This window comes from Siniperca chuatsi, linkage group LG7 (assembly GCF_020085105.1).
Source record: "Siniperca chuatsi isolate FFG_IHB_CAS linkage group LG7, ASM2008510v1, whole genome shotgun sequence".
Classification (NCBI taxonomy): domain Eukaryota; kingdom Metazoa; phylum Chordata; class Actinopteri; order Centrarchiformes; family Sinipercidae; genus Siniperca; species Siniperca chuatsi.
In genome coordinates this window covers 23,505,289-23,525,266 of record NC_058048.1, presented here as the reverse complement: position 1 = coordinate 23,525,266, position 19,978 = coordinate 23,505,289, and the positions used below count along the sequence as shown (strand labels likewise).

The following is a 19,978-nucleotide window of genomic DNA, read 5'->3' as shown; positions in this document are numbered from 1 at the left end:
CATTTATATGTGTGTAAACAGAGTTTATGTGGGTTTTTCCTTCACTCCAATACATTTCTGCTTAAAATGATTACCTTACCTGTAGCAAAGGGGTCACTAGCCTACTCTTCATTTCTTCATAACTACAGACAGATTTGGACTGAGATCCCAGCTCTCCTCAGCTTTTGCTTCCCCTCAGTCTACTACTCTCTTCCTTTCTCGCTGCTCTTTTCTCCGACCGATCCGTTTTTCGTGCAAGTGTGTCAAGCTTCAGTGTGGTGGGCTGCGGGCTGTGCCGGGTGCGCATAGACCGTGCGCTCCTAGCGGCAGCGCTGTTGAAACCAAAAAGCAGAGAGATAAGGAGGCTGTTGAACTGACTTGTAGTAGGCTACGACTGTACATTTACAACGCTTTATCCCAGGCAAAGCACATGGGTCTTTTGGGAGGTGGTTCCCGTTGTAATAAAAACAAGTTTTGGGGAATGTATGGGAGTTTAAGGCTGGTTTCCAGTCAGAGTATCAGCCGAGCCATGTGTTGAACTGTGGAGACATCTCTGAAGATTTGAGCGGTGCCAGAGACGCGTCCTTAGGAACCGAGGACCCGCGGAGAAGTGCACACCCTACGTCTGTTTTCCAGTGTGGACTTTATTTATCTTCTCTCATGCTCTGTGGGCTTCAGTTTGTGTAGTGGGTCATCTTGGAGAAATTGCGGATGAACTCACGGGGTAAGCAGCGGTAATACTCAAAGACCGAGAGTTTGGTTTCAAGGTTTGGTGGATATGAACACCCCGAGCAGCTCCGGGTGACCTACTGTGAAATGGATCCTCTCAATTTTTGGACATTGAAACTGGCTTTCGTCAGTAACTAGGACCTTTCCACAACTCCCAGAAACACGGAGGAGACTTGTTTGTCATTTTGGACATATTTTTTCTGCTGTGAATTCGAGGATTTGCGCGCCCGCCGTGGATGTTTAATATGCTAGTATGGGTCCGCTAGCGTTCATCCTTGTTGGTGGATTACTGTATTTTCAAGTTAATGGTAAGTTGCCTAACATGTGTTGTTGTGTAAAACTTCTCATTATATGTATTAAAAAAGATTCAGTTCTGCTTTACGCAGACTTCGCCAGTCACTGCCGCTGGCACTCCACTCATCGTTTTTACCCAGTTTTGATTTGTGAGCAATATTGTAAATGTATGTTGTTGGACTCTGGTGTGCGGGAAAAAAATACATTTAATAAATTCACTGAGTTTTGATGATTACAGACCTGTTAAGTCGGCAACTAGTATACAGTTGTTACCAGGGAATACTGCTGATAACAAAGCTAATCTTATGGACTTTAAATGTATCCCGCATCATCGCAGAACATATTTTTCAATGCATGTTTTCATTCATTAAAGTCAAAGTAGCCCAATACATGAACAAGCAGCTGTATTCAACAGATAACTCTTCCGTCCAATGCAGCTAATCGTCGCCTCTCAGGTTAAAATAAGGGCAGAGATGAGTTGATTTGTTTCTTCCAGTGCAACAGATAGAAGAAGCATGCAGAACGTGTTTTAAATAGCTTGTAAATATTATTGAGTGATAATCATAAAGTAGACCTGTTGCAAAAATGATAAAAAAAAACAAAAACAAAAATGGTTTCAATGTTTTTTCTCCTCTCTGAGACTCAGTGTAAAGCAGAGAAAGATCTGTGATTATGAATGATTCTCCGGGTCTGTGACAGTGGCTACAGGTTAAATCGCTAATGCAGGGGTGGAAGGCGTTTTATTAAAGGATGTTTTAATTATGGCAAACAAATCCAAAATATGTGGGTGTATTCAGGCGGCACAAATGAAAGGTAAAGGAGTCTAACACAACACAAAGTAGTTCAGACCTGTGGGTGGGAGGTTCACTGGCTTGCAGGTGTGTTGTGAACCCCCTGCCTCCGCACTGTAGTAGATGGTGGTTCGCTTTAGGGTTTCAGTGCTGCGATTGTGCATCGTAGTGTAAACCGGCTTAAATCCAAAGTGGGACAGTGCCCCAGATTATTATTCCCATTTATTTTATTAAACTTTAATAATGATGCAAATGAGATTGATACTGTTTAATTCCTGCAGCCAAAAGCTTGGGCCCTCTTCGTCCAATCCGGCGCTGAGTGCTAAATCAGCATATATATATATATATATATATATATATATATATATACGATATTTATATATATATTATATTATATATATACTGGCCGATTTTACAAGGTTTCTTTGGATTCACTGGCCTACAAGAGAAGTGGTTTAATAGAGGAATTAGTACAGCCTCAACTGCTGAGTTAATGTGATGACACATCAATCATCAAAATAGGAGGGCTTAGGTGAGGAAATCGTGATTGGGATTGGTTCCACCTGTGACTGGTGGAATCATGGCAGGGATTAAGACGTATTATTTTTAAAATGCATAAACCTGAAGTATGATTGAATTTTAGTGCAACTTTTGAATTGGACACACCTTTTCACAGTTGCCTCACACACACACACACACACACACACACACACACACACACACACACACACACACAAGCCTGCACAGTCAAAGTGGTGCTCATGATCATAGAATGAGGAAATAATACTCCCAACCAGTCACATACTGGGACATTATATCAGAACTATGTTGTGAGTGATGATTCGCACATGTGTTTGCTTTGTATTGTTTGTACAACTTAGCAGTATGTAAAGCAGAGTTTTTGTTGTCGCTGAATGCAAGAGCCTGCAAGGCCCCATTTTTCTTTCCTTTCACCTGTCAACTCCCGCTTTTGTTCTTCACAGCTGCAAATTTTGGTTCTGAAGCACTCCTCATGCCTTCTGTAGTTAGCAAATCAAGTCCCCTTTCTTCTGGGATTTGAATATTTCTGTTTCTCTTTCTTTTACCTTTTTTTGGTGTCTTTCACTCTGTTCAGCCAAACCCACTGGTTGCTAAGCAGTGGCTGATGGCATTGCTAGTTGTCCAGAGAGAGAGGGTGCACATCTCCCTGGGAGCAGTGGATCTTCCCAATCATTTGCCTGTCATCCTCCTCCCCCCTCTTCCTTGCTCTGCACCTCCATCCCTGCAGAACCCACCCATCACCCAGCCCTTTTCAGAGGTAATCTGAGGGTCCTTGGAGAGGGAGGAGCTTCCTCTAAGAGTCCACTTAGGCAGACAAAAAGGTCTGGAGTTGTATTCACTGGGCAGCATAGCCAACAAAGCCAAGCCTTGTGAATGGCGTCAGTCACTGTTTAGTGTGCTGTGATTAATACTGCTAGTGTTTAGGAGAGGAGAGAAAAGGTGCGATGGAGAGAGAATAGGGGGAGAAACTGAGTGTGTGTTGGGTGTTGTTGCCAGGGTTGGAAGAGAGGGGATTGTTTTGAGACCTGAGATAAGATTGCACATCTACAAACAGGGTTACCACACTTTTTTAAGAATCCAAATGATTGCAGTTGAAGATATTTCCAGGAATACACCAGTCAGCAGCTGCCTGGTTATCTCTTAAACTACATGTGCTGTTTTTGATGCTGGATTAGAACATGCTTTGCATAGTGGACATGCACTCCTGACCCTGCGCTATTCTGAGATCTCCTGCATGCTTGTGTCTGATGTAGGAACTGGTGACATCACGTCCATCCTGGGTGTCACTCTGAGAGGTGCTGAAATATGGTCCAACTTAAATCTGTCTAAAAGGCTGTGGAGACAGCCACTCTGGGTCTTTGGTGGCCTAGACAGTGTATTGCTTTCTATCCGCCAGTAGGGTTGTGGTTTCAGTAATGCTGAGTCAAGAGAAACTCGAACCCGTAGAGTGGTTGTGTATGTGTCAGGGAAAGGGAGGGGAAAGAGGGGAGGGAGAGACAGAATGAGTGTAATCAAATATAAAAATTGAGGGAAGAGTTGTTAAACAACACAATTTTTTAAGGGAAATGGCGAGGATGAGGCTTTATTACCAATACACCCTGGAGACTAACAGCTCTGTTGATGGTCATGATTGAATGAGAGAGGTTTAAAGTACTGCCCTATAATGGAAAGTAAGCCCAGATTAAAACAGTCTAGGTGAATGATGAGGCAGGCTGAGGTCATTGTGTAAGAGCCATTGCAATGTTTCGCCCCAAATGTGATTGTTCTGCTTGAGTTGGCAGCGTTTAGGCAGTGTTATTGTAATTGCGGTTCATTTGCTGGAATGGGGCTTCTGTAATGATGAACCCTCATCTGAGATCTATGGGAAGCTCCTCTCTACTGTCTCCCGCAGTCTCATCACTGTCAAGGACGCCGCTTTCCTCTGCATCAAAGAGCACTACTGTTTATTGTCTGATTAACATCAAAAATGAGTGGTGAATAAAGACAAAGGTGGTGATCATAAATGGAAGTGAATGAACAGGGAACAAAGAAAGAGGTGAGCACTTGTCCAATGAAAATCAGCTTACAGGCCCTTGTGTGTGTGTGTGTGTGTGTGTGTGTGAGTGAGTGTTACTTGACCAGTAATGTGGGCCTGTCAACTCCTATGATATTTTAACAGCCAAGTCTGGCTACTCTGTAGATCAAGTTTCAGCAGCCATCACTTTACATGTTCAGGATAGAAGAGAATAGGCTTTGAACTCTGCATACTTCTTTTAAGTCCAAAGTATTGCTCTGTGATCACTCAAAAATAAAAGGATTCACAGCTGTTTTAAATTCTGGGATCATGCTGGTTGAAGCCTTTCCAGTTTCATTCAGAAGTGGGAGAGAAAATGTCACCGCCAGATAATGCACATGGCTGATTTTGCTGTAAGACCAGTACTCCAGCAGAATGCAGGGGAGGTAATACCACTTTTCCCTGTTTTACCTCTGCTTTATTAAGCCCCAGCCAAGCATACTTCTGACATTTACAGAGCAGAAAAGGGCCTGATGCCTTGATGCTTTTGCCTTGAGAAACAAAGACAAAAGAGGAGAGATTACAACAGGAAGAGGCAGAGGTTTAATGCTAACAGGTAGGCGGCAGTAAAGGATAAGTGTCTTTCCTCATATGATTTACATTTCCAAACTTCCCCAGACCCATCTCATTCATCGCTCTCTTTCACTCACACACACATACAACTGTCTTTTGTTGGCATTGTCCATGAGGGTGGAATTCAAACACTGAGGGGGTTGTTGGACACCTGTGATGGTAGTATAGTGGGAGTGTGTGTGGAGGAAGGAATGGGGGAGGAGTGATATGATGAATTGAGCGTGCTGACTATGAGGTAAAGCAAGCAGTCAGGGCCTCCACCTGTCTCACACACCTGTATTTACAGAATACACACCTGTGCTTATCCTTCTGGGCCCCTAGATGCAGATATAATCCTTGCTCTCTTCTCTCACTGCCTCTGTTTTCCAAACAGCCGATTAAGAGTTTGAGGCAGGCCAACAGATAGAAAACGTTGATCTAATTACTGTTATATAATCCCTGATGATGAGATGATAGTGAATGAACCCTTATTGATCAAACCCAAATACTCAGCCAGCAGTTACAATTTAAACTGCCTCTGTGTAGGACAGATTACTCAATTGCAGTGTGGATGTGACGAGCATTCTTATCTCCACAAAACTTGATTATCTTAAGAGCATGCCAAAATGCAGACAGGAAGTCAGGATTAAGTACAAGTCTGTGATGCCTTAAACTTGCTGGAAGAGACAGCATGTTTGCCTTATCAGTGTTTTTATGTTCCATGCTGCACTGAAACGTCGTGTTTGGAAAAGCGTCTAATTACTCTATATCCCATTGCCCTTACTCTACCCTCTGGTTGGCTGTCTCGCAGCAACCTTTCAGATAGAAGGGTGGGATGTCAAGGTTGAATGACTCACCAAAGTACATACAACTATATAACTTTTCGTGCTCATGGGTGCAGGCGGACTGTAAACACACAGAGAAGTATACAACAGGCAAATGCATACTGGCAGACATGAAGGCACTGTGGAACAAGTAAGGAGACGGTACATAAATGCACATGAGTTGAATGGCACATGCTGTATTAATTCACATCCCTGTTTATTGGACGTACCTGTTTATGGTATATTTCAAGTCATTATCACATTCCTTATTGTTTTTCTTATTTGTGTTTTCAGTCAGTAACATACCTTGTTTTTCTTCATTGTCAAGAGTTTGTGTGACAGTTGTACCTGAGCTGAGTGTCTCACCAGTGCCTTGAAGATGAGGTCAGGCCTGGTGATAAAAATGCATGAGCTGTCACTCAGTGTGAGATGTGTGAAGATGGACAGCCAGAGCATGACACTCAAGCACACATCCGTCACACACAGCAGTAGTCCAGCGCAGCTGTAATGCCGCTCAGAATGGTGGAACCAGTGAATAAGTGTCTTGTTCCACCATCTCCATCCCCGGCTTGGTCAATGGATCACCCAGCCATGACAGCTTGGTACCTTTTCTTCCCTGTAACTAACTGGGGAATCTAACCCTATAGAAGTACATAGATTCTAAACTATACACCATCACTTACCAAACCAGTGTTTTAATGTGGAAACTATTGTAACCTGCCTGTCTTCTGAGGGGCCTGAACTCTTGTGAAAAGACTTATATCTCCCTGCATGTCAATAAGGGCATGGCAACATTTACAGTACTGTATAGCTGGCTCCCTGGCCCAACATGTGAGCACTGATATGTTGATAATGTTGGGGTTTTTTATGAATTGCAAATACTGTATAGTGCTATTATTTTGCCTGGATAATACAGTGAATGATGTGCTGTCACTGTTATTCGGGTCTCTCTGCTACATTTATAATACCTTATTTGGTTATAAAACAGTGTTCCCTGGCAATGTATTTCTAAATAACCTTGTGTCTGACTAAAAACGACTGTTAAGCCAAGCAACCTGATTTAACAGCATTCTCATTATAAGACATTTAGAAGATAATCACATTAATAAATACCTAATATTTGATAAGTAATGGGAATTGTACTGTATGTCAGTGCTGTGGGAATCTGTGCTTGTTGTGTCCCTGCTGCAAAAACATGGCACCACGCTGCTTTGTAAACCGAGCCAGCATGACCAGAGGTGAGTTGATTTACTGTATATAATGGCTCCTGGTGAGACTGTCTTTGTGGTTGAAGTCTCAGTGGCACGAGCCAAGTGTCACAACCATTGTGGCGGATAAGACGAAAGCCTTAATCGCATCCTTGACCGTTTGAACTCTCCAGTTTCACTTCCAGGATGGTGATGATTTTTCTGGACAGCTGCTCACAGGCATTTGTCATTTAGAGGCCCGGTAACACCCAGCCAGTGGTAGAATTATGAAATGTAGTGGGTTTGTGTGTGTGAATGTGTTTGTGAGCACCATTAATAACCATCAAAGCCCATTGTTTTTGTGTTAGCATGGATTTATGGGCCTGAGTAAATTGAATGAGCCCTTCATCTACTTATTGCTAGCTCCCTTGACCCTGTTGCCCTAAGCCAGACCAGATGAAGTGTCCCATGGAATAGAAATGTAATAAATCTCATCTTGACTTGGTATGTTGTGTACAAACAGTGAGCTGTAAGGGCCATTTGATTACCTCACTCTGCTCCCTGAGTCCATCAGTTGGATGGTGTGTGGTTACAGCTCTTATTCCTCATGTTCACATGTGGGTCTAAGGACCACTGGAGTGGCTGGAGGTGGTGACTGCCCTCAATGACATGCAGGGACACGGCAACGTGTTCACCCACAGGTCAGCACCCACGGCACACCTCCAATTATCCACTCATCTCTCAACACAGTGTATCATAGACACCTGAAGGCCTACTCCTCCACTCTCCCCTCCCCTTCGCCTTCATTTCTAAAGCAATAAAGTACTTATTTATTTCGCCCTATTCAATCTGCTGGGGCAGCTCAGCAATGCAGGTAAAGAGATTACAATGCTTGAGGGAGAATCAGTTGATGCCATTCATTTCATTGCGCTTCCCTTCCCTTCCCTGTTTAGAGTAGCCCACACTTGAAAGAAGGGAATTGGTGATGTGAAATTTTGCACCAACATTCACATGCACACCACACACACAGAGATATGTATTTTGAGAACACCAACATAAACACTGCTGCTTGCTTATCTGATTTTATAGCACATTTATAGCAATTAAAGTAACCAAAGAAAATTGTGCTCTACTGCCTACTCTAGTTTTTCTACTGATGACCACTGCTTGACTGGAGCAAGTGGACAATAACTTAACTCAAGGGCTCCTCTTCAGGAGTTGACGAGGAAGGGGAGACTATTTATCATTCAATCCACCGCTTTCATTTTTACTACTTGTTCTGGGATTTGAATCATTGGTTTTCCACACACAAGCACACATCTTTAATATCAAGGCTACTGCCACAGTGCAAACCAGAGGCAGACAAGAAAATGGTTGAGCACAGGCTGCTCAGAAGGATCTGCAGAAAAAGAGAGATGGCTAAAGAAGGTGGGATGGTGCAGCAAACTACATGCTTGAGTGGCCATGGCATCGGAAATCATTTAATCTGCATCACACAGTTTAGTGTCCCTACCAGTAGCCTGACAGTCCCACAGAGCTGGTGCTATACTCCTACACTAATCAACCCATATATAGAGAGAAAGCAGCACCCTTATCAACACATTGCACTTCAACATGAAGAGGTCTTAACTAGCCAACTGCTGAAGAAAAGATAGTTCATGGTTACTGATATAGAATGAAGAGTGAGAATGAGAGTAGTTTGGGGGGAAAACAACTGGTGGTAACTGCTTGATATGCAAGCTATGTGAATCAGCCCTTTGCAGCAAAATCAGATATTCTGTTTCCCACAGTAATCTATTTATATATTCTAACTGCATGGAAGAGAAAGGGCAAATACACAGATGCAGAGTCAATACGACCCCACCACACCACTGCCTGAAATACACTCAGAGTGGAAATCTATCTGATATTTGTTGGAGGCAAGCATGGATGCAGTGAGATGTTGAGAGCAGCTCCTAGAATTACTCTTGTGTTTGCTTTCAGAGTATAGTATATTCGCAGGAGAAAGGAGGGGGTGACAGTAGAGTAGCAGAGCACTGAGGTGGAACAGAGCCCATCATGTGAGCTTGCTAGCTAGCTAGCTCAAACTCCCTCCCTCTCGTGCAACAGAAGATGAAGCGGAAGAATGTGCTCTGCACTTGTGAACACCCTTCATTTCACTTTCTGTGTCTTCACTGTGAGGATTTTGCTCTGTAATCCAGGCTGCATCTAGTGGCTGGCTGTATGCATTGGACTGGGATGGACTTAAGTAGATACAGCAGGTTGTCTTTAGTGGCACCTCACCGAGATGAGCTGTATTTCTGGTATACTCTCATGTTATTTCTGGTATCGGGGTATACTGGAGCTCGTGTGCTGTGACGCCACTGACAGGCCACCGTAAAGAAGATGAATCTCTGGTGCAGAACAGGCTTCTTGCAAGTGTCGCGGCAGGCCAGTGCAGAGGCGAATACAGCCAGTAACATCATTCTATTGCCACCCCCAGTTTCCCCCTGCCGCTCTCTCGCGTTTCCATTCTGATGACATGACGGATATGACTCTGTCACCCTCACAGCGAGGGTAGGATGTAACAGGACAGGGATCAAGTGAAGGAGACGGAGAGATATTGGGAGGGAAAGGCAGAGATATATAGAGAGAAGGAGATGGAGTGGGAGGTTGAGGAGATGTGGAGAGAGCCAGGAGAAGTGGGAGGCAGGGGGAGAATATATTTCAGAATGGACAACATGGATATAATGTATAATTAATTCCTTCTGAAATTTCTTTGAGGTTTTAGTTTTTTGTGTGTACAATCTTATATTCACCCAGCTCACTGGGTTTCAGCACCGTCTGCCTGAAATGCCTCTGCCATTTCAGTATCCACATTACAGGGTTACTGTGTCTTGGCCTGGACCTTGGTTTTCATGTTTGATGTTTTATGGAGCCTCAGTGACTGTAACTTTTTGCCTTGGTCCGAGGTTGCCGTTGGTTACCTGTGATCAGCGCACTGTCTGTTTGCAGAATAACTAATATCTCTTTGGGGAGCCCTTCCTTTTATGCTCTGGCTGAGACTGGTGTGGATATTGATTTGGTTGGTGGGCTAGGATTTCTCCTGGGAGCTAATAAAAATAATTACTGAAAGATCATCAAAGGCCTGACCTTCTGTTGCACACATGAATAAATATGTGACAAAAATAATAGAAAAGACCCATTCTATGTGTGTGGTCAGTGGAATATGAGGGAGAATAAGCTGTTATGATAGTTGAAGTGGTGTTTTTAGCCTGTATTTTAACAACATATGTAACCTATTTTTGTTAAACTATGTTAAATTTGTATATGCCTTTAGTTATATTTTAATGATAAAAGTGATAGGTTATTTGGAACATAGAAAAACACTACAGTGAGAAAGCATGCTGTAAACCTGCATGTTTCTTGGATAGCAGCATTGCAAAACTGCATCGGATTTCAATGAAGCTGACATAAGTAGACTGAAAGAAAAGGCAGAAAAGAATCAGCTTCTGGTTCAGTAATCCCTCTCTGGTTTCATTCTCTGTCTGTGTGCTTGTTTGTTTGTTCTCTGGTTCCTACTTTCCTCCAGGAGAGGATGACTGCACAGCAGTGGTGAAAAGTAATGGTGGTGTTATTGCAGACACGGGAAACACAGCATTTTGATTGGAGCGTGTGCCCTGAGACCCAGTGAAGTGCACTCGCCTCAGCTCAGAGAGCACTTGATTGCACATCACCAATGATCGCATTAAAAGGGCAACAGAAAGCCCATTTACCGTAAAGAGAGTGAGAAAGGGGGCCCAATAGGAAGCTGAAAATTGACTTTCACTTCTGTTAGGAGCTTGGTCTGATACATGAGGTTTTTTTAATTTGTTCTTCTTGGACAGCATCTGTAGGACATGGGTGCCACATGAGGTCACAGTAAAAAAAACAACAACAACACACACAAGGTACAAACATTTTAGTTTGTGCTTTCGAAAGTGAAGCTAGCTCAACAACTGGCAAAGTTTACATGTTGAGGTTATCCAGTACTGAGACTGATGTGCCTCTTTTAAAACATATTCTGTGGCATATGGATGTGCTTTTAACCTTTTATACCTCTACACCTGACTACCTCCACTCAGGAAGGACAGTGACCAGTCACGTCTGGCCCTCTGTGCACCCGGCTCAGCTTTTCCTGGCAGTGAAAGGACAATTGTAGAGGCATCTGCTGTGTTCATTTCTACCGGAAAGAGGAGAGCAGATGGAGACTCAAGGTTTAAGTGATTAGAAGGCAGTAGATTGGAATATAAATTGGATTTAAAGACATTAGACTGATATAAATCGAATGGAGTCGCTGCAGTTTAGTGCTGTGCATGCGCATTGGCCTTAGTGGAAAGCCACCTCAGGGCCTGTGGATTATAAGAGAAGCAGATGCTCCAATGAGATAAGAATAAATGTGCGTTTGACACTCCTTCTGAGGGAGATGGGGGTCTCCATGTCCGTCCTTTATCTTGCCCTCCATTTATCAATGTCACAGTGTTAATTACTGCTCCATTTATTAAGTCACTTACCACCAGAATACAAACTTGCCCCTCTGCCCCTGAGCTGACAGGGAAACTGACTGCTTGCTAGGTTACTGTTACCTACCACTGGTGAAAGAGATTGGGTTAAAAACTTGTCTTACTCTACAGCATACTGTAGGTTTTTGTTCCACCACCAATAGTACATCTTCACTTTTCCACATAATGCCAATGAGATTAGATCATGCACTCCCGGAGCAGGATATCACCACCCCCTCTACTGCAAACCCCTGTCTGTGGTGCCACTTAGAGCAAGACACTACTCCTGATCACTAATCAATGACAGGGTTACTGACTACCTGACTGGCAGACCACAGCATGTGCGTCTGCAGCACTGTGTGTCGGACAGCATGGTCAGCAACACTGGGGCCCCTCAGGGGACTGTCCTCTCTCCCTTCCTCTTCACCATCTACACCACAGACTTCAGCTACCACACAGAGTCCTGCCACCTTCAGAAGTTTTCTGATGACTCTGCTGTGGTAGGAAGTATCAGCAGTGGTGAGGAGACTGAGTACAGGGCTGTGGTGGGTAACTTTGTCTCATGGTGTGAGCAGAAACATCTGCAGCTCAATGCGACAAAGTCTAAGGAGCTGGTTGTAGACCCACGAAAGGCCAAGGCACCAGTGACCCCGGTTTCCATCCAGGGGGTCAGTGTGGACATTGTTGACGACTACAAGTACCTTGGACTACATATGGACAATAAACTGGACTGGGCTAAGAACACTCAAGCTCTTTACAGGAAGGGCCAGAGCCCCCTTTACTTTCTGAGGAGGCTGAGGTCCTTCAACATCTGCTGGACAATGCTGAGGATGTTTTATGAGTCTGTGGTGGCCAGTGCTATCCTGTCTGCTGTTGCATGCTGGGGCAGCAGGCTGAAGGTAGCGGACGCTAACAGACTCAACAAACTGATTTGTAAGGCCAGTGACATTGTGGGGGGTGGAGCTGGACTCTCTAGCGGTGAGAGGAGGATGCTGGCCAAACTACATGCCATCTTGGACAGTGTCTCCCACCCACTCCATGACGTGCTGGTCAAACAAAGGAGTACCTTCAGCGAAAGACTCACAGGAAGTCATTCCTGCCTGTGGCCATCAAACTCTTTAATTCCTCCCTCTAAGTGTTAGTCTATATGACCCTAAGTCAGTCCACTTGTACTTCACACTTAATTTTATACTTATATCCACTTTGTACCTAATTTATCTTACCTGTATTATAGTGTATTATATTCTGATTTGCCTAGAACTTCTATCCCTGTGTGCACTGACATGATAGTGAGCTGCTGTAACAAAAGCGTTTCCCCTCGGGGCTCAATAAAGTATTTCTGATCTGATTCTGATTCTGAAATGGAGGGAATCAGCCCAAATTAGGAAGAATAGAGAACAGACTACCTTCTGTTCGGGGGTCAGTATGCAACTGCCTGATGCCTGATTCCTGTTGAAACAAATGGTGGACTAGTACACATTTACTCAGAATGTGTTTGCATATGTGTGTGTGTGTGTGTGTATGAACATGTGCACACACATGCACCACACTCAGTCTTTGAGGTGTATTTTGCTTATCATTGGGTTTCACTGCGCCTGTCCTTTTGCCCGCAGACTCCTGGCCAGAAAAGACTGGGGTACAGCAAGTCTCGGTTTCTCCTGGGAGATTCGAGTGAAAGGGCTGGTGGAACATGTGCATACCCAGGCAAACAATGAGCTGGAAGCTCCACTCTTTTGCCTCCATCCCATGTTGAAATTAGCCCTTACATAAGCACAAAAGCCTATGTGGTACACTGCTCTTCTGTGGAACAGGCGTCGTCCTATTACCACACTGCACTGCCCCGGGGAAGGGCACAGTCATCAACTCAGCTCAATCACATGCACACCTGCAACAACAAATTTTAAGACAAAGAGCCCAGCACTCTACTTAATACAACACTGACTGGTTAACATTTGGCTGCCAACTGAATCGGAGTTATTGATGGGGTATTGTATGTGTTTCAAAAGAAAGAGGATTAAAAAAAAAAGGCTGTTGGAAAAGTTTGCCTTATTCCCAATTCCGCTTACTGTGTCTTTGATTGTTTGATGCAAACTCTTTGATTGTTGCATGGTTCCCAGGGCCTCTGATGTATGTGTGTGTGTGTGTGTGTGTGTGGTCTACAACATCTTATCTCCATGGTTAAGACCTGGTCACAGACACACAGAGCACTCTGACTTGGGGAGCATTATCTTAGCTGCCAGACTCCCAGCGCTCACCCATTGCAAACCCTAATAAAAAGGAGTGGGCTAAGGTTTTGAGCCACAGGGGATTAGCATTTGACATTAGTCTGGACCCTGGCATTCATATTCACATCACATGTATACTTCTACAACAGTGGATTCAACAGTTTTACTTGTTTGCACCCCATTGAAAGCCAAATATATAATTTGGTTGTATGCCTCCATTCACTGTTCACCCATGGGTCCAATTACCCACAAGCCCTTGCATATAGGGTTGAGATGAGCAGATGGCTGCTTTTTGAGTGGCCTTAAATGGTGATTAAAGGGTCCAATATATGTTTTATACATGCTTCTAACCAAAGACAATCTTTGGTAACTAAATTTGGTAACTATTAGTTATCCATTTTTCATTGCTTATCCAGGTCTGGGTAGCGGTGGCAGCAAGCTAAGGAAAATAGCTCATATGTCCTTCTCCCCAGCAGTGTTGATTTGGCACCTGATTTTCAGTTTTCGGGAGAAAATGTAATCACATTTTAGAGTGCTGGTTGTTTTTGTGATTTATCCTAGCTGTTTTGTTGTCTCATTTTTAGTGGGATTGTAGCTATATGAAGTTAGTCCATAAATAATATATTCAGTTCAATTGTATTTATATAGCGCCAATTCATAACAGAAGTTATCTCATTGCACCTGCAGAGCAGGTTTTGACATTACTCTTTATAATATTATTTACAGAGACTCAACAATTCCCACCAAGAGCAAGCATTTTGGCGACAGTGGCAAGGAAAAAACTTCCTTTTAAGAGGCAGAATCTTCAAGCAGAACCAGACTCAGGGTGGGCGGCCATCTTCCTCTGCCGTGTTGGGTTGAGAGAGAGAGAGAGAGAGATGTGGAATTTGCATTATGCAAATTCCACATAGGATTTTAAAATAATAATAATTCAATGATAGTGGTAATATTAATATTAATAAAACAATAATAGTAATAATAATGATAAGAATACTAATGATAAGAATAGTAATAAGACTAATAATAATAATTGTAGTGTGGTTGTCGAGCAGGAACATGGGAGCAGTAGGAGGCCAGATTCTGCAGTTCTGGATTCAGAAATACCTGTTGAAAGCGACAGAAGGAGAGAGGAGAGAGACGGCAAAGCACAAAAGAGAGAGAAGATATTGAGTTAGTAACATGCATTAATGGGATAAGAATGCACACAGATGGAGAGGGAGAGGAGGAGAGAGGTGCGTCATTGGAAGTCTCCCGGCAGTCTAGGCGTATAGCAGCATAACTAAGGGATGGTTCAGGACACCTGAGCCAGCCCTAACTATAGAGTTTTATCAAAGAGGAAAGTTTTAAGTCTACTCTTAAATGTGGAGATGATGTCTCCCGAACCCAAACTGGGATCTGATTCCACAGGAGAGGAGCTTGATAACTGAATGCGCTGGCTCCCATTCTACTTTTGGAGACTCTAGTAACTACAAGTAACCCTGCATTCTGGGAGTGCAGTGTCCTAATGGGGTAATAAGGTACTATGAGCTCTTTGAGATACTATGGTGCCTGACCATTAAGATCGTTGTAGGTGAGGAGAAGGATTATAAATTCCATTCTGGATTTTAAAGGGAGCCAGTGCCGAGAAGCAAATATTGGAGATATATGATCTCTTTTCCTAGTTCTTGTCAGTACACGTGCTGCAGCATTCTGGATCAGCTGGAGAGTCTTAAGGGACTTACTCGGGCAGCCTGATAATAAGAAATTGCAATATTCCAGCCTAGAAGTAACAAATGCATGCATGGACTAGTTTTTCTGCATCATTTTGAAATATGTATTTCTTTCCTTCACAGAAAAAGTAGTTAACCTTAAAATACAACTAGTCATAAACACAATATGTTGCTTGGTAGTTATAAGTTGCATTGGTAAAACTGGTCAAGTAGTTAAGTAGCTAAATTAACTTCTCAAAAGAAGACATTTTGGGCAGTAGCATTCTGTAATGCGTGCAGATCATTGGAAAAGAAAGAACTTAGAGTAAAAGTAAAATAGTTAATTTGCCCAGTCGTCCATTTTTTCCCAGTATATTTATATTTTAAGTGAAAATTGTAATACATGTCTTCATAGTTTTGCTTACAAATGCTACTATTTATTTAGTTATTTTTAGGGCTGTCCCCGACTAAAGATTTTCCTAGTCAACTAGTAGCCATAAGTTCAAGTCATTAGTGCGTTTTTGATATTAATTTAATTATTTAAATATATATTTTTAGGGCATCAGAAAATGGTTTGAGTTCCAGGGCTGAGAAAGAATGTTAATAAGTAACATTGTTAACATTGTTGCCTGTTAATGACAATGCTAACGGCAAAAGTGGTAATGATTCTGAATGTGTCGGAACAGCCAGCAAGGAGACTGGACGTTTTGTTAATTTATTTCAACACAGTATAACATCACACAAGTCTCGTTCAAAACATGGGAATAAATGACTTCCAATTTCACAAAAACAAATACTCGCGGACTTATCAACGCGATGGATGATATATACTTACAAACTAACTCGCAGACGTTGCAAACTTCGGTCCTAATAGGACTGAAGTTTGCAACATTAGTGAGTTAGTTTGTCAGCCAGCTGCACAGCTAACTGAGCTAACTAGCTAATGGCACCTGCAGTTAGCAGCAGTTAGCGGTTAAGTGCCCCATATCGCTAATGACTTCCGTGTTACAAGAGAAAACGTCCGTGTTGCAACCGTCCCCCTGATATTTTCGTCCCGGCCTTAACGACAAGGTGCAGCTCCTGAATGGAGTTTGAGGAGGGTTTTTTTTTTCTGCGACTAACCGACCAATGAAAACTTGGTTGACTTAGACCTTTCTCATCGACTAACGGTTTTGCCGACTATTAGGGGGCAGCCTTAGTTATTTTATTATATACTTATCATTCCACTATATATTATATAGTCATGTTTTTGTCATAGAAACAAGGTTGCCAACATATATTTTTCTTCATCCTGAGGCCTTCCCCTGCTAGATGGGGTATGTAATCTTGTTGTGTTTATTAATTTAACCCCTTCCTTTTCCCTATTTTCAAAGCAGTGTACCTGCTGGCTATTATGTTAATGGCTGAGGCTTTTGATTTGAGAAGCCCTTTTTATATTAAAATATCGAACCCGAAATTATGCTAAAAGTCTTTATGCTGTTCCTCCTTAATTGCATATCTTCTTTCTCCTCCAGGATCCCGTCTGCGCCAGGAGGACTCCCCACCCCGGATTGTGGAGCACCCCTCTGACCTGATTGTCTCCAAAGGGGAGCCCGCCACTCTCAACTGTAAAGCAGAGGGGCGGCCAACCCCAACAGTGGAGTGGTACAAGGATGGAGAGCGGGTGGAAACGGACAAAGATGACCCACGTTCTCACCGCATGCTGCTGCCCAGTGGCTCGCTTTTCTTCCTTCGCATCGTTCATGGACGACGGAGCAAACCAGATGAGGGAGCCTATGTCTGCGTGGCCCGGAACTACCTGGGAGAAGCTGTCAGCCGTAACGCATCTTTGGAAGTAGCATGTGAGTCTGTCTCCTCTTTCTTCTTAATTTCTCCTCTTTGCTGTGTTGCTTAAATTATTTTGTTCATATAATTTAATAAGTTATTTTGCTGGATGAAGAAAAGTATTTATCTTGCTGCTTCTAGATATTGGAAAGACTGTCAACATTATACAATCTTTTTTTTTACCATTTATACATTGAAAATGTAATTGTCTTTACTATAGGGAATAACAAATCAACATTTAATTTGAGGCAGCTGTAATTATACTTTAGATTTTTCTCTCACAAGTGGATGTGGGTAGAACGTCAGGCCCAGATCAAAGTCTTGATGGACATTTAACACAGGCACTCCTGGACTGTGTTGGTGAACACTGACAGGCAGAACCTGAGCTGTGGATCAAATTACCTTTGAAGATGAGCCTCCCCCACCAGCAGGTTCAGGCTTGGCTTCCAATGGAGCAGCTCCGAGGCACCTCAACTGCCCATGACATGGAGTGGAAAGTCTCCATGTCCTTATGATGTTTTAACTGGTTGTACTTTTAGTAACACAGTCCTGTGTTCCAAACAAAGGCTATGTTCATGAGACATAATCCTGCTACAATATGTATGTTTAGTGATATTCACAGATTTTTTTAATGCTTCACTTGATTTGTGTGATTTGGCATGGATAGGAGACTTCGAGATCTCACATCATGATAAGTGACATGAGCTTGGCAGAGTTAGCTGTAATTAACTTCTATCAGCAATTTAGCAAAATGCTATGCTCTCATTCTCCTTAGTAAACATAAACAAGCAAACTTTTTGCTAATTAATTAAACGTTCAAACAATGTTTTGAACAGAAGACGCAGCAGAAATAATATCTCCCACATCCCAATAAAAAGGACCTGTAACTGTATTTCTAAGGTGATTACAATGATCATTGGTAGTAGGATGGGTGGTTTGTGATCCTTGGGAAATGGACTTTGTCTGTTGAGAGGAGGGGGTTGGTCTACGCCTCTGATCCAGTCCCCTGCCTTCCCAAGGGCCTTTCAGCCGCCCCCAGGTGCTAACTGTGTGACAGCAGCTTGATCTATCGATTGCTGTAAGAGGGCTCTCCCAGTCTAAATGAAAATTCATGAAAAATTGATGAAGTCTCCAGGTTATTTTATTTTTCCCTTCTCATGCTGTTTCTTAGCCTTTATTTTCAGTACTCTCTCTCTCTCTCTCTCTCCCTCATGTAATATAGGTTGAGCAGCAGTGGGGGTTGAATAGAGGCATTGACTGCTTGAATGGCTTACATGTGACGGGTGAGGGGATAAAGAAGAGCTAGCAAGGTGAAGAAATAAGAACACACCTATGATGGGTATTACCAGTGATCCTGGGTTTGAGAGATAGAGGTTCAGGCCAAAGCCTCAGGCCAAACAAGGATACAGAACTGTACCTTGTAACTAGCTGTACAGTACCATTTTGACAAAAAGTACACCATCATCATCAGAAAACACACTTTACTGGCCAAACAAATGTACCTAAATACCTGACCATGCACAAATACCTCGTAGTGCATGTTGCCTTGGGCTAATTTACTGGTCACTTTGCAGGCACAGAGATAGATGTATAAACAACTGTGCAGCATCTTGGGATTTAATAAGCCTTCTAACTGGACTTCCTGGTTCGTTTTTTCATCTTCTACCTGTGCTCTGAATCAATATGCCCAACCAGGACCATGTTTGGGCAAAGAAAAAAGTTGTTGCCTGGAGTGCCACTGCCACCAGAGGGATACCAACGGGGAGGGAGAAAAAAATTTAAATTAATCAAAATACACTTACTTGTTCGTCAAAGTGACGGCAGATCTTCCAATTCCATTTATAGATAAACCGATATTGGCACAACACTACCTCACACAATTTTGCTTATACTGACCTGACCTGACCAGAGATACTTTGAGAATGACAGCTGTGTTGGCCTGACCGAGATGGAGTGTGGGTGTAGGAAATGGTTGTGCTGGTGGGTCAAGTGCAGTTCAACAGGGACAGTTACTATGTTACTTGATTATGATGTGACAGTGCAATGAAGTTTTATTAAAGTATAATATTGTTGATGTAAATAATTTGATTGTGAGCAGTTTAAAGCCCTCAGAGGCACTTCAAAGAAAATGGAGGAGATGAGGAGTAAGAAAGGAGCATGAAATATGCAGGTAGGGTATTTTATTAAGATGTTAATGACTTGTTGCAACTTTAATGACAAGTAATCTAATGGATATTGAGTAGGAATGTCCTGAAGCCGATCTGCAGGATGGGTGTCTCAACCAATCAAATGTCTGGCCTAGGGCACCAGAATGGACAGAATCAGTTCAGCACTCGTCTAATGTAGCTCCATTGTTGTTTTGCCATAGTGCCAGTTTCATTGTGAGTGCACCCTCTCTCTCGCTCTCTTTCTCACGCTCCGTCTCTCTTAAATATACAGTAGTATTAGTCTGTCTGTCTTTAAATGTAGGTAACAGATCAAATAATCATGTTCACTTCTTTGTAAAATATATATATAAACAGTAAGTATTCATTAACAACAACAATGAAGTGCTGATCAATTATAAATAAGCTGACCTCAGTGACATAAAGATATGACCATCTGCAGCGTATTTTCTTTGTGTATCTTTGTTTTGCAAGAAATAAGACTATCATAGATCCAAAAGAGGAGGGAGGGCCATTTTGCGGGGCGCTCCATGCGCAGTTTGTTTTGGGCCCTGGGCTTTCTCAGCTTTCTCTTTCAGCCAGGTCTAAAGGGGGACTGGGGGAGCAG

General features: G+C 42.8%; 1 protein-coding gene across 14 annotated transcripts in view; it reads left to right on the top strand.

Moving 5' to 3' along the window:
- robo2 (roundabout, axon guidance receptor, homolog 2 (Drosophila)) overlaps positions 1-19,978 on the top strand; it is a 328,885-nt gene that overhangs the window by 156,438 nt on the left and 152,469 nt on the right. For 13 of the 14 annotated variants that reach the window (XM_044202720.1, XM_044202723.1, XM_044202724.1 and 10 more), the window contains one exon: positions 16,897-17,223. In XM_044202720.1, the coding sequence (XP_044058655.1) occupies positions 16,897-17,223 (327 nt within the window). Of the gene's footprint in view, positions 1-127; positions 1,017-16,896; positions 17,224-19,978 lie in introns of those variants that run through there. The other variant, XM_044202728.1, reaches the window with a different exon arrangement.